Source organism: Hyperoodon ampullatus, assembly GCF_949752795.1.
Source record: "Hyperoodon ampullatus genome assembly, chromosome: 5".
Taxonomy (NCBI): Eukaryota; Metazoa; Chordata; class Mammalia; order Artiodactyla; family Ziphiidae; genus Hyperoodon; species Hyperoodon ampullatus.
In genome coordinates, this window is record NC_136918.1 from 74,269,555 (window position 1) to 74,293,977 (window position 24,423).

Here is a 24,423-nt window from a genome sequence, read left to right on the forward strand (position 1 = left end):
TCCCTCCCACCCACCTCAGAGTCACACCCTCTGTCTTGGTTGGGGAAGGATGGGGGAGGCTCCCGTTTGGGGGCCCATCCCAGTGTTGTCCTGGGCATTTAGCCAGACCTGCCCCATCTTGCAGACTCGGTGAGGACAGGAGCCTGTGCAGTTCAGAGGGTCCCTAAGACCCTGGCGGGGGCCTTGTCTTACAATCACCAACCCCCAGGGTGTAGGATTCAGAGAGTCCCTTGCCAGTGTTTGAAGCCATGTCTTCTTATTCCTTGAGAGACAAGAGGGAGCTGCCTCAGTGCACTCGGGCTGCCGTGGCAAGGACCACAGACTAGGAGCTTTGACACAGTGGACTTGATTTCTTGCAGCTCTGAAGGCGGGAGGCCCGAGGTCAGGATGCCGGGGCAGTTGGGTCCCGGTGGCAGGGCCAGGTGGGGTCTGGGGCCTCTTTTCCAGGGCAGATATCCCATTCAGGAGGGCTCTGGGGGCACAAACGTGCAGACCCCAGGAGTAGTCCATCCAAGGTAGCAAGCGGTTCCGTAGAGGACAGGGAAAGCCTCGTTTCCTCCACCTTACCCTGGACGCATTCAGGTGGCTCTGCTGGTTGTTCCTGAAGCGCTTTTGGAGAGCTGCCCACCGAGGTCACAAGCCTGTGTTTTCACTAGGAAGTGGATAGAGAGAAAGCAGAGTGCCCGCTGCCCGCCCGCCAAGGGGGAGCTGGGGTCCCGGCCTCACCAGAGCTTTGCCGAGGCACCAGTCGTGGCGAGCTTTTAAGCAACAAGTTTTACTTTTTGTCTGCACAGACCTGTGAAGCAAAAACACCTAAGAAATTTTGAACAGCAGGTGGTTCCTAGATTTCTCTCTGTAGTTACCGCTTGAGAAGCGTATCGTGCTGTGGGTCCTTTTGCTTCAGTGGAATTTGAATGACAGTGTTATTTGGCAAGCAGCAGACTTTGGATTGGCCACCTAAAGGACTGCAGTGCCACTAGGGCAGTCGAGTCAGGATGAGCGTGGGGTCGCTGAGAGGGACCGCTGCCAGGTCGGCAGGATGTCGCATGTCCTCTCAAATTCCTGGGCGTGGCCTCGTTAGTGACTGTCCCATTAATAAAAACGGAATTGTGCAAGAAGCTTGTGAAATTGTGAAAGCTTGCTGTTTTCAGTACTTCATAAAACTCTCAGCACCTTCTCGATCCCTCCTCATCCCCAGCAAAGGATTCGTCATGAGACGGAAGACTCTTAACGTGAAATATCCGTAACTGAGAACTTTGGCCCAGCCTATTAGAACCATAAGTTGAGTTAGCAGAGTCCGAAATAATGAGGTTACGTTGTAGCATTGGATATAATTTGTGAGCGAAATAATGAGGTTATGTTGTAGCACTGGATATAATTTGTGACCCGCAGGTTAGAATTGATTCAAAATTAAAATTGTTAGCTTTGAATATTGTTTCGGGGTGTGAGATTCGGAGGACCACCTTGTTTTGCCGCTAGGTGGGCAGGGCAGGTGCACGCTTGTGTGTTATGTTTTTGAGAAGCCGCAACGGTTTTCTCGTGTTTGTTGTGCTGTGAAAATAGGAGCTTCATTGTGGTTATATACTACATTTTAAAGTATCTCAGAGAAATTAGTCTCCAGTGCATAGAACTAAGCATCTTCAGATGGGTAAGATGCGGTTACTTACCTGTGGCGAGCTTTGTAGTAGTGGAGCCTTCAGATTTACGTGCTTGTAGAGTCGGGCAGCACCCACGTTGTTTGTTTGGGGAGCGTATTTTGGGTTTTGCTTGAAAGAAAATCACTTCTGGCAGCTTAACGTTTTCCAAGGGTTGTATAGTCTGAAGGGAAAACGAAGTGGGGCTTTAGAACAGTTTTGTGGAAGCAAATGTTTCCTCTCCTCTGACACTGGAGTGCGGATTCGTGTGAGCGCTTGGCGTGTATCCAGAATGTTCTTGAGCTACCGGAAATGGTGTGTTTTGAAACCCTTTGGAGGCTAAGAGCTCAGAAGCCCTGTCCAGGGTCACAGTCGGCCTCGTGAGCCAGCCCTGCCGGGTCGGCGTTTGCACTGCTGGCACAGAGGTTCCTGGTAGTGCCCCTGAGGGGCCAGAGGCGCCCGCAGCCAGGGGCCGCAGAGCAGTGCCGATGGACTGCATTTTTCAGGTGGTGTGTGTCAGGCGTTTTCTCGAAGATGCACAGCGTGAGACTCGAGGAAATCAACTGCCTATATTTGTTACTGATGACAAAATTCCGGTGTTAAAGGAAAATTAGCATTTGGAAAAGCTTTTATCTGCCACCCTGAGCTTGATGGCTTCCCAGTAATGAAAGACATTTCAGGAGATGGGCGCTCACATTAAGAGATGCGTCTCATGTCGTCTAATGAAATGTGCCAGCGTGTGGACTCTGCACGTGTCCAACTGGCCACCGTGCACATAGGCAAAAGCTGTTTTCAGAGTGCGTTACGACGCAGGAAGGTGTGGAGCATTCATGGCTGTGGTTGCAGATTCGTGTCCCAAGTAGTTTTCATGGAACTGCGGCCTGTCGAGGTTTGATGTGGTATCAGGGAACATCCACAATTCTGAAAGCCTTTCTCAGGTTTAATTTTGGAAATACATATCCCACATGAGCAGCCGCTCTTTGGGGTCCTCAGTTTGTAAGGGTATAAAGGGACCTTGACAGCAAAACGTTGGAGAGCTGCCTGGGAGGTGGTGGGCTGCTTCCTGCCCTTGGGTGGCCTGGGGGAACCTAAGGTTTCGTGTTGGTATTCCTAGGTCTGCTTAGGAAGTGGAGCCGTTTTCAGCTGAGAGGACATTTGCACTTAGAAATGTAAAGATCTAAAAGTATCTCAGTGCATCATGTTCGCCTCCAGGTTTTCTTTTTCCCAGTTTCAGGGATGACCGCCCACCGTTCTTTTCCTCTGGGGAAAAGTTGTTACTAGTACGGTGTGAGCACCGTTTGGTGACCTGCTGTTGTGTGTGGACCCACATTTTAAGTTGTGTTAGGAACAGAACACAATTTTTCTCTTTTAACTTTTGCCTTGATCATAGGAGTTTGTTTTTGTTTCGTGACCTGAAATTTTACCTTAGAATTTCTGGGAAGAAATTATGAAAGCGATCTTGCAAATGTAAAATCAAAAAAAAGAACCAAAATGAACCAGATGATCTAAAATGATATGATGTATTCTGAATAAAGTACTTCATTCCACTTAACAGAAATAGCTGGATTTTCCTTTTCTGATGATTCAGAAGTCAAATCCAGAGGCATGGGTTTTTTCTTGGGTGGGTGGTTGAGATTAACACAAACCTTAAAAACTTTTTAATTCCTGAGACCATCGTAATTTCTTTGCTTTTATACATGTTCACTGTTCTGAACAGTTTCTCCTGAGAAGTTTCTCATTTTGAGATGGGTTGACCATATGTGAGAGAGGTGGTGGCCATGGGGGGCCGGGGGTGACCAGAGTGAGATGGTCGCTATCTCTTTAAAAGGAGGTGGGACGGAATGTTTGCTCTGAGGTCACCCAAGGAGACCACAGTTAGAGGGGAGGCAGTTGGTGTGAGGTGAGGAAGAGGTGAGTTGCGGGCAGGGAGTCCTGGGTCTAGAAAGCAAAATGTGTTAAAATGTTAACACTGCGGACTTACCTAGAAACAGAGACACATTTGTGGAGCAAACTAGGTATCGTGATTGAATGAGGGCACAGGAGGAGAAACGTTCTTTCAATATGTAAATACACATAGATGAGCTGTACCCCGGTGATGTTCAATCATCATCACATTAGTCCTCTGAAATCTTCCTTAGATTTTTAACTAAAAGGATGACATAGGTATAGTGTTGTAGGGCTTCCCTGGTGGCACAGTGGTTAAGAATCCGCCTGCCGAGGCAGGGGACACGAGTTTGATCCCTGGTCAGGGAACTGAAGATCCCACATGCAGCAGAGCAACTAAGCCCGTGTGCGACAACTACTGAGCCTGTGCTCTAGAGCCCACGAGCCACAACTGCTGAGCCCGCGTGCCACAACTACTGAAGCCATGCGCCTAGAGCCCGTGCTCCACAACAAGAGCAGCCACCGCAATGAGAAGCCCACGCACCACAACGAAGAGTAGCCCCCGCTCACTGCAACTAGAGAAAACCCACGCACAGCAACAGAGACCAACACGGCCAAAACTTAAATAAGTAGATTTAAAAAGAAAAGAATTTCTAAATAATGACTTTCATGTGTAATTTTTGTGTTCATCTTTTCATGTTTTGTTCCTTTCTCTCTGTCTCTGGGTTTTTACTGACCTGGGTCCATCTTAAAAGTACGATTGTAATTGGAAAGCAGCTGGTACCAATGATCAGTTTTGAAACCCTCCTTCCCACTGAGGCCTCTGCCCTCTGCCCACCAGCTTCCTCCCCACCAGTGCGCAAGCGGAGGCCTTTCCAGCCCCCTGCTTTGAGGTGTAGTCAAAGTATCTTCCCTTCTTTAAAAGTCCTTAAGGAAGCAGGGGACTTTGTTTTGTGGATATTGTTTGTCGACTCGCCCAGTGTCTTTGTGGGTCATGTAATGTACATTCAAATAAGAGATTGTTTGGAAAGCTTCATGCCTTTTTTTTCTTAAACATGATTTTAGTTATAGTTGCTTTAAATCTTTAAACTGTTTTGTTGTCTTCTTTTAGGAGCTTACTCCGTGGTGACAGTCTCGAGATAATCTGCATTGTAATCTGTGAATAGTGACCGGCAGCAGCAGGGTTTCGGGGCTTGGCGCTTCCCTTGGACCCCGCAGTTGCATCGGCCAGGTTTTCATTGTTCCTAGGAAGTCGGAAGAAGCGCCCAAGCTTCCGTGTGGGGCAGGTAACGTGGCAATAGTGTTAAACGCCAGCAACACAATTTTCAGTTTAGATGTCATGTTTTCTATTTCAAAAGCAGCATTATATGTAAAGAAACTGATGTGACATTAGTATTTGTTTGCAGTGGTTTAAGCTTTAGCCCAAGATTTCTTGAAGAGTGTCTAACTGTGTGTTAAGAATCTGATTCAGAGCACTACTTTATTTTTACATGGGTGATTTCTTTAGTGCATTTACGATGACGTTGTATGTTGTCTCTGGTGAGAACTGTGTTTTGTAGAGGAGAGTCCTTCCTGCAGAAAGACTTGGGTGACCAGGACAGTGGCGTGGTCCTTGGTGGCACAGGTGCTGATGCCACAGCTACTCCTGCAAGCTTCCAAGTGTCCTGGGAGAGTGTGGGCCCAGGCCCAGGGTGGGGGAGTTGCAGAGCTGGACATGGAAATGGGAGGTGACCATACTTAGTGGGAACGAAAAAGAGAGTTCAGTTACGTGTGATTTTTAATTTTGTGTGTTTTCTGTTTGAAGGTTTCCATTCTGTACTAGTCCTTCCCCTGGGATGGATCATGGCGTAAAACCTGAGTCATCGTTAGCATTTAAATGTAATTGAAGCCCGCGCAGCTTGGGAAAAAATTCTCAAGGTATATACTATCTTTTTCAGGCTTTTTCATTTTAAACAGGAGTGAAGTTTTCACAAACACGACCGTTTAAACAGTCTGTTAGAAAGAGGAGAGAAGAAATAAATACCACAGGTGCTGCGTGGGTCAGTATTTTCTCAGTGTCCTGATGGTCTGCTGCTGCAGACCCTGCGTGCAGAGCTGGATGGGCCCATCTTGTGTCAACACAGTCGTGGCTCGGGAATCTGGGCAGGGCTCAGCGGGGGCTGGGTGTGGGTGTTCAGGGTCCGAATCCCCCATCTCCACGTGATCCCTCCAGCAGCGTGGTCAGACGTCTCACACGCAGCTCGGGGCTTCCAAGCACTAGGCCCGGAGCCAGCACGGCATTCTGTCCACCGAGCTCTGCGGGCAGAGCCAGGTGGGCCCCGCGTCTCTGTGCGGGAGAGCCCGAGGCACCCGCCACCCTGTCCTGTCCTGGCAGCACTGCTGCTCGCTTCCTCTTTCCCCGCTACATCTTGTACAAATCCTGGTCCTCAGCAGTCGACAGATGCACAGATTTGGTTTGCTAGCTGTGTTTTTCTACTGAACATTAGCTCCGTAAGTGTTACACTTTTCTTCAGAGATCACCTTGAATCCTCTCAGCGCACTTTAGGAAAAGCCTTCGGTTTTTGTAGGTGGAGAATTGTTGCGATTCACTGTGTCTGGGTTTCCTCCGTGCGGGTGGTGCCCCTTCTGGTGCGCTGTCGTGGCTGGTGGGTGCCGGTCCTGGGCCTGGACCGCGGCCCTGGCTGACGCCTGGCGTGGTTTGGTTGCATTTCCCTGTTAGGTATGGACGAGGAGGATGACCCGAGTGGTGAGGACGCGCCCAAGGCCATCAAGCCCACCAGCAAAGTGTTCAGGAAGACGTGGAGGTTCCGGAGGACCACCATCGGCAAGCGCGAGGGCGCCAGGGATGCGGAGGTGGATTCCCTGGAGCCGCTGCCCGGGCAGCAGCAGAGCCCGTCGCTGCGTCGCAGCGGAAGGCAGCCGAAGCGTACGGAGCGGGTGGAGGAGTTCCTGACCACGGTTCGGCGCCGGGGCCGGAGGGGCACCTCCGTGTCCCTAGAGGCCTCAGTGGAGCCGGCATCCTGTCCAGTGACAGAAGCGGAGAGCGCCTCCGAGGGGAGCATGGAGAGCACCTCGGATGGGAATAGCGGTCCCAGGTCTGGCTGCACGGGTGCTAAGGAACGAACGGCCTCCTCGGCAAAGGCCAGAGGGCGTGGCGACGAGATTGACACCTCCAATAGCCACAGTGACGGTTTGACTTTGAAAGAACTCCAGAATGGCCTGCGGAGAAAGCGCGAGCAGGAGCCCACCAACAGGCCCCCAAAGGGCATCCAGAACCGCCTGAGGAAGAAGCATCGGGAGGAGGACCCGGTGGAGACCGTGGATGCTGAGGCAGGCGATGCGATGGAGGGTTCGCGGCCCGTCCCGCAGGAGCCGGAGGCCGACCTGGGGGCTGCGTCCCAGGCGGCGAAAATGGACAGAGAGAGCCAGCTGGAAGGGAGGGCGGCCCCAGGGGGGAATGCAGAGGAACCCGGAGACGCAGTCCGACACAAGCCCGCATGTGAAGTGTACGACCCCAATGCCCTGTACTGCCTGTGCCGCCAGCCTCACAACAACAGGTGGGTCGTGGGGGGATGAAGTGGCTGCCCAGGCTTCCGGGGGGGAATCCGAGGTGTGGAAATTGCCAGAGAGGGTTTTCCATTCGTCTTAGTTTAGAGAGTCCCAGGGTGGCCTGAATGAGGGACTTGTTCTCTTGGGAAAGACGAGCAAGTCATTGTCAAAAAACAAAAACAAATACGGCATGGGTGGGCACTGCCAAGAGCCACACCCTCCACCAAGGTGGGGGCTGGCGTGGGACATTGGCTGCCTCGGTCCCAACAGCCACAGACAGGGCGGCCTGGACCAGAGAGGATCTGCTGTCCCAGAGAGCTCGCTGGGTGACGCTGCTCCAGAGCGGCTGCGACTGGGCTGTGGTGTGGACGTTGGGGCAGCTCAGGGAGGGGGCGGGTAAAGGCATGGCTGCCCTCCTGTGGACAAGAACTGTGGTGTCCAGGGCAGAGTGCTCCCCTGAAAGAAAAGATGAAGCAAATTTGATTGAATGTTAGTAAAATTGAGAGGGGCACGTGGATGCTCTTTATTCTGTTCTGTCCACGTGTCTGTAATATTTTTGTTTTTTTCATAATAGAATGTTGAAATTTGATTTGTGTTTAAAATTGAGTTGGTCTCTCACTTTCCATTCGTAATACTAATAATAATCTCCATTCCTTATTTTATCATTCCAGGTTTATGATTCGCTGTGACCGATGTGAAGAATGGTTTCATGGCGACTGTGTGGGCATTTCTGAGGCTCGAGGGAGGCTCTTGGAAAGGAACGGGCAGGATTACATCTGCCCAAACTGCACCATCCTGCAAGTGCAGGACGAGCCCAGCTCCGAGACCACAGGCACGCAGGACTCGAGGTCGAGACCTGCAGATGCCGACGGCATGGACTGTACAAGTCTAGGAATCGTGGAGCAGAAATCGAATGAAGACCAAGGAATTAAGGTTAGAATTGAGAAAGCTGCAAACCCAAGTTGCAAGAAAAAACTCAAGATATTCCAGCCCGTAAGTACCTGTCTCCCAAGGTCAGCGGTAGAGGTGACTGTGGAGCCCTCAGCTGCCGTTGGCAGAAACATCAAGACAGAAGCGTTTGTTTCCTGAGATAAGTTAGCTTTTCCCAGGAGTGGCATTGGGCGCGGGGCTGGGCTCTGCGAGCTCCCAGGTCCATGCACCTGCTTAAGGCTGGCACGCCTGTCTATTCTTTCTCTATGTTTGTTAATCATATCTATCTCCTATGCTGTTATTACTGACTTAACATTTTCCATAAGTGGACTCACTTTTGTAAGTCTTCCCTTAAGTTTTCTCATGAATGGATCCGGAGTTTGACGTACATATGTGAACAAACAAAATTATTTTTGAGTCACGGGGGCACGTGTGCACCTATATTACCCGTCAGCGCCTTGAGAGAACCAGTGGTCTAGTCCCTGCCTCGCAGCAAGATGCCAAGGCCAGCGGTGGTGACCGCACAGGTCCCCAGGCTGACAAGACAGCTGCGGCTGGCACGCCCTCTGTTATGGTGTTCTCCCACTCACCAGTGCTTGTGCAGCTGTGTTTTCTCCTTTCCCAAGTCTGTTCACTCGTGTCTCCTGCCCAAGGGCCGTGATGCTTTGTCATGGATTCCGTGCATCTTGAGAGCTGTCTGAGGCTCTCATGATCGTCCTACTCAGAGCATGTTTTCACCCCAGGCCTTCCTTGAATTGGGGGCCCATGCCGCCCCCACAGCCCGTGCTCTAGCCAGTGTTGGGCATGCAGACGACCTTGCGGTGGCCGTGTCCTAGCTTCCCGCCGTCTCCCCCTTGCACTGAGGTAGCCTCGAGGGCTGGACCGTTTAAATTTTACCTGTCACGGGCGTATGAGGAGGCATCGAGTGGAAGTATGATGAGAACTGGTAAGGAAGAGAATGAATGGAAATGGAAGTCAGTAGGAAACGTCCTGTGATTGCTGATGTGTTTGAGACTACCCAGAAACTTAAGTATTTCTCTGAGCAAAACTTGGATTCTGTGGAGGAAAAACAATTAAGTGCATAATTTGAGATTTAAGATTTTGCTCCAGTACATTGGAGGGGTATGTTCATGTATGTTATTAGTCTCGACCATCAGAACATGCTCTAGTGATGATGGACAGCTGTGTTCAGCCCTTGTAGTGAACCAGGTTCCTACTGCACGGCAGGCAACCACAGACTTGTTCAGCAGCTTAAACAACACACATTTATTAGCTCCGAAATCCAGGCCTGGCTTAGCTGGGCCCCCTCTGCTCTGGGTCTTACAAGACTGCCCTCCAGGTGTCTGTGGGGCCTGAGGTATCAGAGGCTCGGCTGGGGAAAGATCCACTTCCAAAAGCTCTGACTTGGTTTAGCATGAAAAATATATCCCGGGCAATTTTTGTGGCCTGATAATAGCAAAAAGTGATCTGTTGTTTCTGAGAGCCACGTTTAACTGGGTGTCCTGGGTGTCGTCTCCCAAGCTTGCCCGCCGAGCCTAGGCATGGGCGCCCTCTCAGCAGAGGCAGCAGTGGAATCCTCTATCTTCTGGAGGCTCAGTTCCTCTTTGAAGGGTTTTCAGTTGATGAAGTTGGACCCTTTGGACTAACTGAGAATCCTCTCACTTGGGATCTTAATGCGTTGGTAAAATCCCTGCCCATTTGCCCGATAAGGGAACCTACTTGTGGTGTGAAACCCCATTGTGTTCAGAAGTGCGCAGCGTGAGCGCCGGGTCCGCTTAGGGTTCCGCCCTTCTTGCGTGGCTGAAGGGCAGGTAAGAAGCCGAGGGCCTTCCTCAGGGGAGGTAGATGTGTGTGTTTTGAATAAACAAAGGTACATGTTTATTCACAGTTTTTCATACATGATTAAAAGCAGTCATCTCGGTACCATAAATAGTTCTGTTACAAAGTGCCGTACCCACCCGGTGGGTGAGTACACTGAAGCCACGTCTGATCCTGCAGGTCCTAGAGGCGCCTGGTGCCGCCAGATGCATTGGCCCCGGGTGCTCGAGCGTGGCGCAGCCCGACTCTGTCTACTGCAGCAGCGAGTGTATCCGGAAACACGCCGCGGCCACCATGCGCTTCCTGAGCGCAGGGAAAGATCAGAAACCAAAACCTAAAAAGAAACCCAAGACAAGGCCGGAAAAAATCATTCTTCAGAAATGGAGCGTTCAGGTAAGTTGACTGAAACCAACCATTTGTGTAGTTCAACCCATGAGCGTCTGGAGCTTACAGGCTCGGTGGGTTGATTTGGAGAGTGTAGGGCACACAGGCCCGGACGGGGTGCAGGCACCTTCACACTGCCCTCCGTCTTGCCCACCAGTGTTCTTGTCGAAATGACAAATAGGCACGTGTTCTCATGTTTTCCTTCTCCGCCTCCTGCCGAGGGATTAACTGATAGAAACGTGGGAACCGGCTGCTGCGTGGAATAGCTGTCCACCCACACGCCAGCCCCGCTGGGAGGAGAGTGGTCCCTGCTGGAGTCTGTGCGGGGAGTTGACACACAGCGGGGTGGCCAGTGGGTTCTGGGGGCACCGCACTGAGTGCCCGGTAGGGTACAGGGATGTCGTTTGTACGCCTGTCCTTTCTCCACGTGCTGTTGTGTCTGCAGCTCCTGCCTGTCAGTGCTGCTTGGGCGCGTTCTCACACGGGGCCCCGGTCTGTCGTGCTCTCCGCCTTGCTTCACTGCCTCACTCCACGGCCCCTCGGTTATCCTGGCGGCCTAGCGCGTCATCAGGATGCTAGGTTGACGGGTTGTTGTGTCAGGGACCTTGTCATCGTTCGGATGTTGATGCGGGCCTGCTGGATGTGGGGGAGTAGCCAAGCCCTCTGCTGAGCAGATGCAGTGTATTGGGCTTAGGATGGTCCAGGAGCTGATTGAGTCGTGACCCTCACTGCAGAGTGAAATGCACAAAGGTTAATTTCTGACCTCGTTCATGATTGGGGCTTTACTGATTATCCAGGCAGGCATTAAAATCTCTTCTGTGCACAAGAGACCGGCTCCAGACAAGAAGGAGAACACAGCGAGGAAGGTGGCGGTGGTGCCTCCAAGGAGTGAGGTCCTCGCTAAGGAGCCGCCCTGTGAGAGCAGCACGCCGTCGTGGGCCAGCGACCACAAGTACAATGCAGTAAAGCCAGAAAAGACTGCCGCCCCCTGGCCGCCACTGTTGTATAAATGTATGTATCAGCCGGCGGGGAGCTCTGGACCCTTCCCGGTCTTTCTGGACGGCCGTGCACTCGGGCCTGTCCAGAGCTAGGAGTTCTAGCCGTGTTTTCTGCTGCACCTGCAGAGATCAAAGCCCTTGCCCAAGTCCAGGAGGCCTCCTGAGCCCCGCGTGCCCATCCTTAGTCTGTCGGGACTTCCTGTCCGTGTTTCCAAAAAGCTGTACCAGCCCCGTTGCTGAATGTCTCACCTCCGACGACTGATGTCTTTAATTGCTTTTCTTTATTATCAGGCTCTGGTAAGTATGTGTAGTATCTTCAGCAGAATCTGACAAGGGGGCGCGCTGCCCGGCACTCAGGGTCCGCCGTCATCCAGGTGTTCACCACTGCGCCGTCACCGCCGTGGGCTCTCCACGCGGGGGCCTTTCCACACAGTCTGCTCCCAGCACACGTGACCCTCACTTCTTTGTATATTGTGGGAACCTATTACTATTAGCACAGTAGTGTTGTAGCTGATTTTCAACTGAAGCATGATTTGCAGGAGTTATATTATTCTTGACCGAACCGGAATTTTTTTAATGTCCAATTCACATACTACACACAACAGAAACACACATGCCAGTCTTGAAGGCTGTTTACCCTGCTTCCCGTGCTTGAAAGTAAGTGAGCACAATGTCTGTCCACTCTGAGCAGCACCCAGGCCAGGAGTCTTGGCGTGCACTGCTGGGTCATGCCACCCAGGCTTCAAGTTCAGACAGACCTTTGCAATCCCAGATGAGATCATGCAACTTGAATCTTTTCTCCTTCTTCTTTTTCTCAGCTCACTCTCCAAAATTAAATTTTAGAAATTTAAATTGCTCTGGGGCACATCTTATTCTTATTTTTCTATGATTAAGGTCATTTTGTGTTTTTATTTATGCTATCTTTTATACTCTTGCAACTTTTTTTAAAAGCACAAGAGGTTAAATGGCCCTAAATTCCAGGATTATAGCCACGTGCTGCTTCCTCCTCTCAGCGGGCTGTTGAGGCCAGTGGCCTGAGGGAAGGCCTCGTGGATGTAGTGTGGTTAGAAGACTGCATAACTAGATGCATTTTGAGAATGTAAATGACCCAAGACCTAAGAAATGGAGTTGCAAGTAAAGTGCCAAGCAATACTGTGTGTGTATATGTCTCTATACATATTTATTTGTGTATTTATTTTTGGATTTTTGGAGTGAGTGGTTAAATATAGAATTAACCAGTTGCTGTATTAAAATGAGTCTCAATACACCTCAGGTTGTTTGATCCAAAAACTTCATGCTAACAACGTGTCGCAAACATCCATCAAGTTGTAGCACCTCTACACCGTAGCGCCTCTACAGGGGTTACGAGTGGACCTAAATATAAGCATCGCCCAGCTGTGAATGGGTGGGGAGCCATCATGTTGGAATCCTGGGCTGAATGTTCTCAGTTGGTTATAGGCACGTGACAGAATGAAAGGGAAACCGAGGTGTAGCCACAAAACCCTGGGTGATTGATTTCAATTCAGTTGATTTCCATGTCTGTGGACGAGAATCGGGAGACTGCCCCCAGGCTCGGAGTGTGGAGTCAGATGTAGGGCGCACAGTGAGAAAGGAAAGCTGGCGGGGGTTTGGGGGAGGGGTGGCTGCTTACTTATCCCCAGTTCTGACTTCCCGGTTTTTGAGGGAAGATTGGGGTGGAGGGGCGGGGAGCCCGGCCTCAAGGAGGTGGTGGCTCTGCTCACAGGCCAGGTTTCTCTTCCCTCTGCCCCACCCCCCTCCTCTGCACATCACCTCCTCACTGACCACCTTCCCAGCGCATTTTTTTAAATTAGTTTCTGCTTTATAACAAACCGAATCAGTTATACATATTCGTCTGTTCCCATATCCCTTCCCTCTTGCGTCTGCCTCCCTCCCACCCTCCCTATCCCTCCCCTCTAGATGGTCACAGAGCACCGAGCTGATCTCCCTTTGCTATGTGGCTGCTTCCCAGTAGCTATCTACCTTACGTTTGGTAGTGTATATGTGTCCCTGCCTCTCTCTCGCCTTGTCACAGCTTACCCTTCCCCCTCCCCATATCCTCAAGTCCATTCTCAAGTAGATCTGTGTCTTTATTCCTGTTTTACCCCTAGGTTCTTCATGACGTTTTGTTTTCTTAAATTCCATATATATGTGTTAGCAGACGGTATTTGTCTTTCTCTTTCTGACTGACTTCAGTCTGTATGACAGACTCTAGGTCCATCCACCTCCTGACAAATAGCTCAATTTCGTTTCTTTTTATGGCCGAGTAGTATTCCATTGTATATATGTGCCGCATCTTCTTTATCCATTCATTGGATGATGGACACTTAGGTTGTTTCCATCTCCGGGCTATTGTAAATAGAGCTGCAATGAACATTTTGGTACGTGACTCCTTTTGAATTATGGTTTTCTCAGGGTATATGCCCAGTAGTGGGATTGCTGGGTCATCTGGTAGTTCTATTTGTAGTTTTTTAAGGAACCTCCATACTGTTCTCCATAGTGGCTCTACCAGTTCACATTCCCACCAGCAGTGCAAGAGTGTTCCCTTTTCTCCACACCCTCTCCAGCATTTATTGTTTCTAGGTTTTTTGATGATGGCCATTCTGACTGGTGTGAGATGATATCTCATTGTAGTTTTGATGTGCATGTCTCTAATGATTAATGATGTTGAGCGTTCTTTCATGTGTTTGTTGGCAGTCTGTATATCTGCTTTGGAGAAATGTCTATTTAGGTCTTCTGCCCATTTTTGGATTGGGTTGTTTGTTTTTTGCTCTTGAGCTGCATAAGCTGCTTATAAATTTCAGAGATGAATCTTTTGTCAGTTGCTTCATTTGCAAATATTTTCTCCCATTCTGAGGGTTGTCTTTTGGTCTTGTTTATGGTTTCCTTTGCTGTGCAAAAGCTTTGAAGTTTCATTAGGTCCCATTTGTTTATTTTTGTTTTTATTTCCATTTCTGTAGGAGGTGGGTCCAAAAGGATCTTGCTGTGATTTATGTCATAGAGTGTTCTGCCTATGTTTTCCTCTAAGAGTTTGATAGTTTCTGGCCTTACATTTCTGTCTTTAGGCCATTTTGAGCTTATTTTTGTGTATGGTGTTAGGGAGTGATCTAATGTCATACTTTTACATGGACCTGTCCAGTTTTCCCAGCACCACTTACTGAAGAGGCTGTCCTTTCTCCACTGTACATTCCTGCCTCCTTTATCAAAGATAAGGTGACCATATGTGCGTGGGTTTATCTCTGGGCTTTCTATCGTGTTCCATTGATGTATCTTTCTGTTTTTGTGCCAGCACCACACTGTCTTGATGACTGTAGCACATTTACGTCTCAGAAGTACGTGGATGGATAGCCACAGCTTGTAGCCTGCATAAGGGACATGCTGTTGAGCTAGTTGCTTCTGATCATTTTCTGTTATCCCAGAAATGTCCTCTTCCCAAAAGATGATTGGGAGGAGTGTAAAAGGTCGAAGGTCAACACCCGACTTGAGCCTCGGTGAGTAGCAGCTGTGCCTCTGCCTCTTCCCCAAACCATTACTTGACAGTGGCAGTGGCTGTGGACCTTCCGTGGGTCCCCACACACAGGCACAATGGGAGGGGGCCCCCCGCACACACTCAGCAGAGCCCTGCACCCCCACCACGCCCCCAGCCGCCTCCCTGGCTGCAGAGCGTGATATGTTTCTGGGTGCAGGTGATGCCGGGACAGCTCTTCGGAGGGGGCGTTTTCCCTGTTGCCCTGGACTCGGGTCAGGTCTTGGGTGGATCCTTAGGCAGCCAGTGTGCGGCCCCTGGAGGTGCTCTGCCCCCACCCCACTTCTCCCAGGCCATTGGCACTGGCCTTGGGTTGTGGGTTCAGGGCAGCCTTTCCTGAGCATCGTGGGCAAGACCTTGCTACACAGAGGCTCTGACCTGCTTCTCTCGTGGGGCAGTCAGTGGATCTTAAGGTCCTCACAGTGATGGGATTAACACCCACTTGTTCTCTGATGAGTTTTTTAAATTGTTTTCCAGAGTTTCTGAAAACAAAAACAGTGTAACTTAGGGAAACAGTTGCCATTGTATTTCCCCCCAGGTCCCTGTGTCTCGTAGTCCTCCTCATGGTTTCTCTTTGTTTCCTCTTCATCGCCTCTCGTTACTGTCCAGGCACAGGCACGAAGAGGGCTGAAGATGTTCTTCTAAAGTGGCCCTGGTTGGTTAGGGTTTGGAAGTGGAATTGTGTTAGGCATAGGTACATGGTCCCATGTTGGGGGCTCCCTAAATGGCTCCGAGATGACTTGAAACTCTGGGGACCTGAATAAATTTTGACTGGGAAATCAGATTTCTGCAGTTCCATGTAGGTTTGAGAATTGAAATGGGGACCCCTGGCAGAACCTGTGCACCCAGGTCCAGTGATGTGTTAGCATCCTGCCCTGACGTAAGCGTTGCCCCGTGGTCTCCGTGTGCCACATGTCCGGTTCCTGTGCTGTGGCGAAGTGGATCTGGGGGCGCGGGTTTCACAGGGATCGGTGGTGTGAGTTCCGGGAGCACGCTTCACAGGTAGTAAGAGAAGACAGGTCCCCATGGTGACATAGATGGGGGGCGCTGCCTGGACCAAGGGGTGTTTGGTAGGAATGGAACGGTGGGAGAGGCATGTTTTATCAGCTACACGAGCTGTTTTTCTCTGTCTCTTCCAGATCTGCAGTGGCAAAAAAATGTGGGTGGGGACAAAGCAGCCTTGTACATCTCACCAATTTGCTCCCCCCATTTGGAGAGAGAACCAAAACTTGTCCTGATAAGGATTTACCTTGACAGCTGTTTTTAATGTTATCCAAATACCTGGAAGTTTCTTGGTCATTGGCATTCTCTTGTATTTTTAAGTGTTTTACTTTTTACAGGTTTTTTTTTTTTTTAATAGCCAACTGTTCAGAAAATTAGTGCAGGGAAGGTTTTGCATGTACATGTACTTTTTCTGACAGAGACCCTCAGATGTATCCTGGCTGCCCCCCTTAGTTCTTGTGCTTTAGCGGGGGGTCGGGGTAGAAGTTTCTAGCGGGATTGGTCCTGCTCACCTCACCTGCCCTTTGGCCTTCATGTGGCCTCTGGGGCTCTGCATCTCCTGTGGCACTGTTCACAGACGGTCCCGCGGCAGAGTCCCTTAGGTGGCATCGAGTCCCAAGGGATCTTTCTGAAGATGCAGCTGTAAACCCTCCCACACGGTGTAGGAGTCTCAGGTACACTTGAAGCTGTAAAGTAATGTTTTTGATTTTTTGCGTGTTGCACCTCACCGTGCACGTAGTCATAGTCTTACCTTCTGAAAGTTAAAGAAGTAAACCTGGAAGATCGAGAAGAAGGGTTTCCACTTTGATTTCTGTCAGCGAAGGTCGGGGCGTTGCCGTGCACCTGGAGGCGTCAGCAAGACGAGCACAAAGGTAACGGCCGCTAAACCCGCCGGGGTCAGCAGGTGCCGCGGGCTCTGTGCCCCAGAGTCTTATCACGCCCTCGACCCCATCATGTTGCTTGAAGTAGCAGATGGTGCAGGCACAGATAACAGTTAAAGTTGAACCTTGTCAAAGTGGTGAAGTGCCTGTTGGCGGGTTTTGGAGATGAGGGAAAGCAGCAGCTCTACTTGCAGCTGAGTGTCAGGTCTGGCGGCCAGTCCCCGCCAGTCCAGTTGGCGTAGACAGGAGAGTGGAACGCCTGCCTCACACACAGCCTCGGCCCCGTTTCCTTCTCGTGGTTCGTGCTGAAGGATGATGTGACCATTTTTTTCATATATTACCAGTCCAACGTGAATTGGCTTTTGGTTTTCAAAATCTGTGAAACTCTGAAAAGAAGGAAGGGTCCATTTGCCTCCGGAGGCGTACTTGGTTTTTTGCAAGCTTGTTACGGCCGGTTCTGTGCACCTCTCTTGAGGTGTAAGTCGCTCAAATACTGCACATCAGTAAGAAAAAGTCAATCTGGACAAGCTTTGTGTAGCCCCAGATCGTGGCAGTTTGGCTGTGGACCCACATACAGACCCCTAGCGATGGAGGGCAGCTGGCGTGAGGGCCCCAGAGATGGAGATCAGGCCTCCCAAGTCTTGGGTGGGGATTGTCTCTGTTTCTGTGTAAGCATAACTTCTACAGGAATAATTCACTGCAAACTATTTAAGCAAAGGCACAAAAGTAAAATGGTTCTCTCTTGCTACTTGAATTTTCACACTAAAGTCTTGACAGCCAAGAAACAAAGTTGTAATGAGAAGCGTCTTCGTACACGTGTCAGGCTGAGCTGAAATTAGAACCGATGTCACAGTGAGCAGAGTCCACTCCCCCCAACCCCTGCCGCTGGTCCACTGTGTCCTCTGAGCCCTGGCTGGTCCCGTTACGTTACCCGGGCCTTGTGGCGGTAGCTGCCTCGGCCTCACCACTGAGCCTGGGTGGATCTGGGGCCCTGTGGGAATGGCGGGGGGGAGGGGACGCTCCGACCTGCACCACGAGGGCTTGCTTGGCGCCTGGTCACATCAGAAGCTCTTCGCTTCCTTTGGCGTTTACAGCCAATCATTCTGAGTAGTGTCTCCCCCCCTACCCCGCACCGTGTCAGTGTGACTGAAAGCCTCATATCTGGGGATTTGTAGGGTAACTTGGCACCTCTTTGGGGCAGGACAAAAGGTATAAAGCAGTGACCGTCCCTCAGGGTTTCTCAGTGGTCCCTGTGAGGGCCCACCCCGGCAACGGCTGTCACTGAGCTGTGAGTGGGCGCGGGCCGCGCGATGCTGTGCTGTGCGGTGCGACTCGGCTCTTGCCAGGCGCCGGTTCCTTGTGCTGCTGCACAGCACTGGCTGCTCCCAGTAACACAGCTTCCACTCCCTTTTCCTCCTGTCCCCTCGAAGGCCCACCAGTGCCACCCAGTGGCCAGCAATGCCATAGCAGCATGGCCCACCTTGCCGTGTGGCAAGGCCCCCAGTTTCATGCTTACTGGGAAGTTAGCCAGTTAGATTGTTGCTGGTCCCTGAGCGCACCGGCCTGCCTGGTTCCTGCCGGGCTTCACCACAAACAAGTCGTTTCCAGTAGAAACCAATGGCCAGACCCAGCAGAAACGACGTCATGTGGGGCGGTGGCCTGGCCACCGGCCAGCCTTTCCTCCTGTATCTGCTCCCCGAGACAGCACCTGGCCTGGAACTCGGGCCACTCTTTTCCCCATCGGCAGCCCCCGGGATGGCCCAGACTGGGTGTACGTTCCGAGGAGGCCGTCTCTGTCCGGCACGTGGGCAGGTGGTCACCCTGCCTCGAGCTGGCAGCACTGGGGGCCCTGCCACTGCTGGAGCCACTCTGCCGGGGGTTGGTGGGCTGCTGTCCTGTTCTAGAACTGGCGCTTCGAGGTCGGTTGTTTACGCCTTGCTCTTCTGTGAATGTATACACATAATACAGTTAAAAGGGAATTTGGATGAAGAATTTGCAAATGTGATTTTAGCTCTACTCAGAAGTAATGCTTCTGTCGCTGTCAGACGCTTTGGCACTACATGGTGTCACTGCCATTCCAGCAGCAGCTAACCCGCATCCAGCTGACGGTGGGACCACATGCAACTGTTTTCTGTTTTGAGCATTTTTCCTCCAAGTAGAAGAGGGATAGAGCTGACTTGTTGGGGTCCACCAGTTTCCACATTTGACCAACTTTTTATTTCTGTAATCATACTTACATACGCTCTGAGACGCAGGTGAGGGATAATGAAAGTTGACTTTTAAAAGCCAGAAGCAGCTAATCTTCTAGAAGAGCCGCACAATGGTTAAGGAAAGCCATCCCCTGCTTTTTAAATAGAGTACGTTCATTTGCCGTTACCACTCTTGGATAGCAGGTCCCTTTAATCACCTGTACTGTGAATGTCCTAAAATTAAGCTCCTGGCTTCTGTTTTCCCTGAATGAGACAAAACACCGGTTAGACCAGTAGGAGCGTTGATCTTAGGGAGTGAATGTGTTCGGAGTTGACAGGAATTCTCACTTGAAACAATGTAAATGTCACATGATAAGATTTGTTTGAGGCCCCATCATGGGTGCCTCATTGAGAATTCTGGAAGCCCCTTAGGCCAGCTTTTTAGAGTTGCTTAAAAGTGTGCTACTAAAATAATCTCAGCAAAGTTCGTATAAAGTCAGTGAGTGAGCTGGTTTTAGGACTCGATTTTAATCCGGACGGGTTTGTTCCTTCTTCCCCTGCTGGCAGTCACAGCTGGCGCCGCGTCCTGCTCCACTCCACTCTCGTTCCTTCCCCCAAGAAGAGGGGCCTCTGTCCATTTCATTTAACTTAAGCTCTAGCAGTCTCTCCCCCCACCCCCCGCCTGGATTCGGTGCTGTGGACCCCGTTAGCCAAGGCTGAGCTGGTAAAGATAAGTTTCTACGTACTGAGGTATGGTAGCGCCTTAGGAATATGGATTTGAGCTGATGAATAATATACGTAGAAACATAGTTCTTAGTTCCTATGACGTGGCCAGTTCCTCCTTTGTCAGACAGCTGTGACTTGCTGACGGGACGTGGGTGACAGCCAGCAGGGTGGATGTAGAGCACAAGCGTGCTGCTCAGCGGGGAGCAGGTGGTCTTGGGAAAGCCTGGACAGCATAGCCCGGGGGTGCCGGCACACGTGGGGCCAGTGATCGGGACACCGTGGACAAGGGGACATAAGGTTGGGGGGTTGCTCTGTGAGATGAAAATAGGAGATTTGCAGTCAGGATGGTTGCTTGATGACAATGAAGTACTTCTGACACGGTTCTAAGTTTTGGATGTGTGTAGCGCTGTTGCAACGTTTCTAAACATAGGTAATTTCACCTGTACTATGAAATGGAAAACTCTTGCGGTCCCTGGGCTTTTAACACCTGTGGCTGAACTGGCCTGACCAGTGCTGGAGGAAGGCAGTCCTGAGGGCAGCGCTCGGCCCTTCGCCAGGATGGTCACGCAGGGTGTAGGCTGTGAACGCCTTGGGGGCTCTTGTGGGGTCAGGCCTTATTTGTAGACAGGGTCTCACCTCTGTCCCCGGACTTCAGATTTTCTCCCTGCTTCACTAGGAGAGTTGCAAGAGGCACCGGCAGCCGACTGGCATTGGTGGGTGTTCAACCCCTGCGTAAAATCGGAAGGCTGCTAGAGCATCTCGAAGTCTCCTGTTTAGCATGTGGGGGCTCATTGCGCTGTGGGTAGTTTGAGAAAAGCCTGCGCCTGGGGAGGCGGCTTCTCCGTCGGTCCTGTGTGACGTGGCCCTAGGTGGTGTCCCTGTGCTCTCCTGGCTTGCTCCCTGGACCTGCCTGCCCCCCCCCACCCCGTTCTGCCCTGGGTCCCAGACGTTCTGGGCGGTGGGCCTGAGCGGGGCCATCTGGGAACACGCCCCAGCTCTCCGTCACGGCTCCCCATGGACGTCTGCTGGGCCGCCCGCCCCTGAGACCGAGGGACTGGTCTTAGGATGAACCTCCTTGCTTGCCTCTGACTGTAATTCTGATGGTCTGATACAGGATTAAGTGGAATCAGTCCATGCGAAGTACTGGCATAAAGATTCTCATTTTGGCTTTGGGCTGTAATCCTTGTTTGCATTAAAAGTGCTAACCTACTGTCTTACCCAATAGCGAGCTGCTACTAGAGGGGTGTGAATGGGAACGTGAATGACAGCAGGTGGCGTTCCTGCCACCGAGCTCCTAGTGTAAAAGTAACTGGTCTCCCCCCATGTTGCAGTTCTCTGCCAACATTCTCTATATTTATTAACCGTGTCCAGTTGACTCTTGTCCAAGAGGACGATGAGCACCTGTGAGCCCCTAACCCCAGGGTGGACTCTCGCTAGTCCTTCCAGTGCCCCAAGGGCCCCCGAGGTGGGGCTTGGATATGCATTCGAAGAGAATGTGTCTGATCCACCCTGGAAAGAGTTTCTAAGCTCCTGTTCACCAAAAACTGCACTGGGACTCTCCATGCGAGTGGTCTTTGAAATCTATGCCTTCTCTTGATACAGCGAAATTTGGCCTTGGAGTTCCAAGCTAAGCTAACGGTTCAAATCAAGCCTTTGATAGCTTACTGGTTTATCGGTTGGAGTAAAAGTTTTAATACTAAAGCGTTTCTCTCTGAAACAAAGTATATTCACTATCGTAAATGTTGCTGGTAGCCCTGTTTACACTCCTTTTGTGAATTTAACAGTTACTTTAAAAATCCTCTTTAAATCTGTCTCACAGTGATGCCTGGTTATTAGCTTTGCTGGTTTCGGGTGCACATGCTGTGTGGGGTCCCCTGCACCCCTGCCTCACTAAGCGGCCCCTCTCCTTTCAGCCGTGAAGGAGGACAGACGCGCAGAGGCCAAGGCGGCGGTGGCGGCGGTGCCGAAGAAGGTGGCTCCTCCAGGCTCCTCGGGGGGCCTCAAGCCACCCTCGCCCAGAAGTCTCCTTCCAAAGAAGTCCCCTCCTTTTGTAAATGCGGCGGCAGCCAAACCGGCCATCAAGAAGTTGCCACCGGGGTTCAAGGGCACCATCCCCAAGAGGCCGTGGCTCTCGGCTGCCCCCTCCCCCTCGGGCAGCGCTCCCTCGGCCAAGCAGGCAAGGCTGGCACCTGTTGCTGCCACGTCTGCTTCCAGAAAGTTCCCCAGCTCCGCTGCTTCGGTGGGCGCCATCAGGAAGCCTGGGACCACCTCGGTTCCCCTGGCCTCTCCAGCCCCGGGATGCCTGGGCCCCGCGCGCCCCGCCTCGTCACAGCCAAATTCTCAAATTCGGCAAAACATACGACGCTCCTTGAAGGAGATCTTGTGGAAAAGGTGGGCTGTTCCACTTTGTTTCTTATCTGTTAAAGTGGAAAGTTTTCCACGTAAAGGGTGGTTGTTTCACGATGGCCCTGCTGTTTATGAAAAATGTCCCATGTGGGACTTCCCTGGCGTCCAGTGGTTAAGACTCCACGCTTCCACTACAGGGGGCACCGGGGTTCCATCCCTGGTTGGGGAGCTGAGATCCCATGTGGCATGGTAAGTGCAGCAGTTACCGTGGGGCTTTCTTCATTCCATCTAGAGTCACTGACGGCGATGACTTAATCATAACAGAAAATGAAGTAGGAAAAATTGCACTGCACCTCGAGAAGGAGATGTTTAACTTGTTCCGAGTCACAGACAGTCGGTACAAGAGCAAGTACCGCAGCCTCATGTTCAACCTCAAGGACCCCAACAACCAGGTGCGTGTCCGACCGTCAGGAGCTGGGGCAGTCCTGGCCAGGGGCTGCCCAGGCCTGGGTTAGGGCACTGGGTCCCCCTGCGGCTGCGGGTGAGTGGCATGCTGTTCCCGTGGGGCCAGGCGCTCGCCAGCTGAGGTTCTTGCCACCTGCGCGCCTGTGTGCCTGCCGGGGCCCACGCTGTCTGGATCGGCCTCTTGACCTCTTGCCTGTGTTTAGAAGCAGGGCACATACTCTTGACTTTCCATTTCGCCTTGTTAACCCCCTGGCAGAAGGGATTTCTTCTACCTTTGTCCCTAACACTGTACCTTCTTCAGTCAATTGTGTTTTCTGTGAAGTGGTCTTTGTAGCAGGGTTAGTGCGGTGGGATACTGGAGATGAGCTGCCCGAATTCAGGGCCCTTGTTCTCCAAGCATCGATGGGAGGCTCCGGGCCCTCGTCCTGCCGCGGGGCAGGGGCTTGCCTTGCTGCCCACCTCCACATCCTCTCTAGTATCTTAGAGGGTTTTGAACGAGTGAACAAGAGATGTTTGTTTACAGGGGCTCTTGCATCGTGTTCTGCGTGAAGAAATCTCTTTGGCAAAACTTGTGAGAATGAAGCCAGAAGAACTTGTCTCCAAAGGGCTTTCCATGTGGAAAGAGAGATCGTCCAATCCTGTGTGTGCCGACGGGAGAGGCGGCTGCGGATGCCAGAAGCCTGACACCAACGCCGCCCCCAACCCCACCCCAGAGTGAATTAATAGCCTGTTGGCGTGAGAGAGTCCCCTTGGGAAAGAAGGGCTAAGGGTTCACGTTTGTCTGTCTTTTTCATCTTAGGTGATGGAGTCCGGAACTAACTTGCATAATGAGACTAAGAAGCCGACCGTTAAACCGGAAACTATTCCCGATATGGAAGATTCTCCGCCAGTATCAGATTGTGATGTAAGCGTTTAGGATTTCCAGTGCTCACGAGAATTGACAAAGATGATCCCGTTCCAGGCGTTGTTAGGTGCCTGAATTACTGGGCAAGACACTGAGCTGACACAAGTGTGTGTAGTTGTATTGCTTCTCGAGGACTTGTATTCAGTAGTCCTTTTCCTCTTTTTTCAGTGGTTCTTAATCACGTGAGATGTTTTTTCCATGGGTGCTGCTAATTTGGAGAGGGGCTGGAAAAGAAATGACCTCCTCTGCTTCTTGTGCTTTAGGGACAGCAAGAATCGGTGCAGGCGGCCCCCGAGAGGAGCGTGGTACCGCTGCTGGGCCTTGGCGGCGGCACGCTGCAAGACACGACCGGGCAGCACCGCACGCACCTCTTTGACCGGAACTGTAAGATCTGCACAGGTGAGCAGATCTGGGGGGAGACTGTGGAGACCCTTCTCAGGATGGCTGCATTCAAACCAAGTCACATAGTGGAAAGGCTAGAATCGTTTCTTCAAGCCTAGGAAGTGAGCCCCTACCTTTATAGTGTTGTTGTTTTAAAGCAGTGATCGTCTGTCTACCCATGGGAAGCCTTTGCTCTCGAATGTGTGGGACTTCATGATGAAGGCCTGCCTTCTGTTCTCCAGGTCAGGTTCCATCGTCGGAAGATGAGCCAGCTCCGCAAAGACAAAAGTGGTCAACTTGTGCCAAGAAGGAGGACTCAAAGTCCAAGCGTGACAGCTCTGCCTCTGAGCCTGCTCTCAGCTCAGCCGATGATGCGGCCCCAGAAACTCTGCCTGAAAACACCTTGGAGCCAGACCTGGAAAGCCCTGCTCGCGCCCATTTGGAGGGAAAGTCCCTCCCGGTGCCTCCAGGGGATGGCCACCCCGAGCCCTCCGCCCTGGAAGGCGCCCCCTGTCCGGCCCCTGGTGGCGGCGCAGTGCTCACCACAGTCACGGTGTCCGGCCGAGACCCCAGGACTGCACCAGGCAGGCCGAGCACGGGCACGGCTCCCTCGGCAGCCCGCCCAGGCAGCGCCCACCCAGCAGAGCCCCGACAGGATGTCCCAAAGCCTCTGCCGACTTCCGTGACGGTGCCCAAGTCCATCTTGGTCAAGCCGTCCACGTTGCCCGAGCCCAGATACCTGCTGTCGGTCCCGCCGTCGCCAAGCATCAGGTGCTGCCCCCGTGTGT

General features: G+C 51.7%; 1 protein-coding gene across 1 annotated transcript in view; it reads left to right on the plus strand.

The window, feature by feature from the left end:
* Nucleotides 1-6,239: 6,239 nt before the first annotated feature.
* Nucleotides 6,240-24,423, plus strand: part of LOC307053767 (death-inducer obliterator 1-like) — a gene marked incomplete at both ends in the record, with an annotated part of 102,464 nt that continues 84,280 nt past the window's right edge. Inside the window, 10 exons of the mRNA XM_079705250.1 lie at nt 6,240-7,075; nt 7,739-8,060; nt 9,996-10,208; nt 10,997-11,210; nt 21,453-21,930; nt 22,178-22,337; nt 22,874-22,990; nt 23,150-23,254; nt 23,518-23,653; nt 23,878-24,406. Coding sequence (XP_079561376.1) covers nt 6,240-7,075; nt 7,739-8,060; nt 9,996-10,208; nt 10,997-11,210; nt 21,453-21,930; nt 22,178-22,337; nt 22,874-22,990; nt 23,150-23,254; nt 23,518-23,653; nt 23,878-24,406 — 3,110 coding nt within the window. The remainder of the gene's footprint in view (nt 7,076-7,738; nt 8,061-9,995; nt 10,209-10,996; nt 11,211-21,452; nt 21,931-22,177; nt 22,338-22,873; nt 22,991-23,149; nt 23,255-23,517; nt 23,654-23,877; nt 24,407-24,423) is intronic.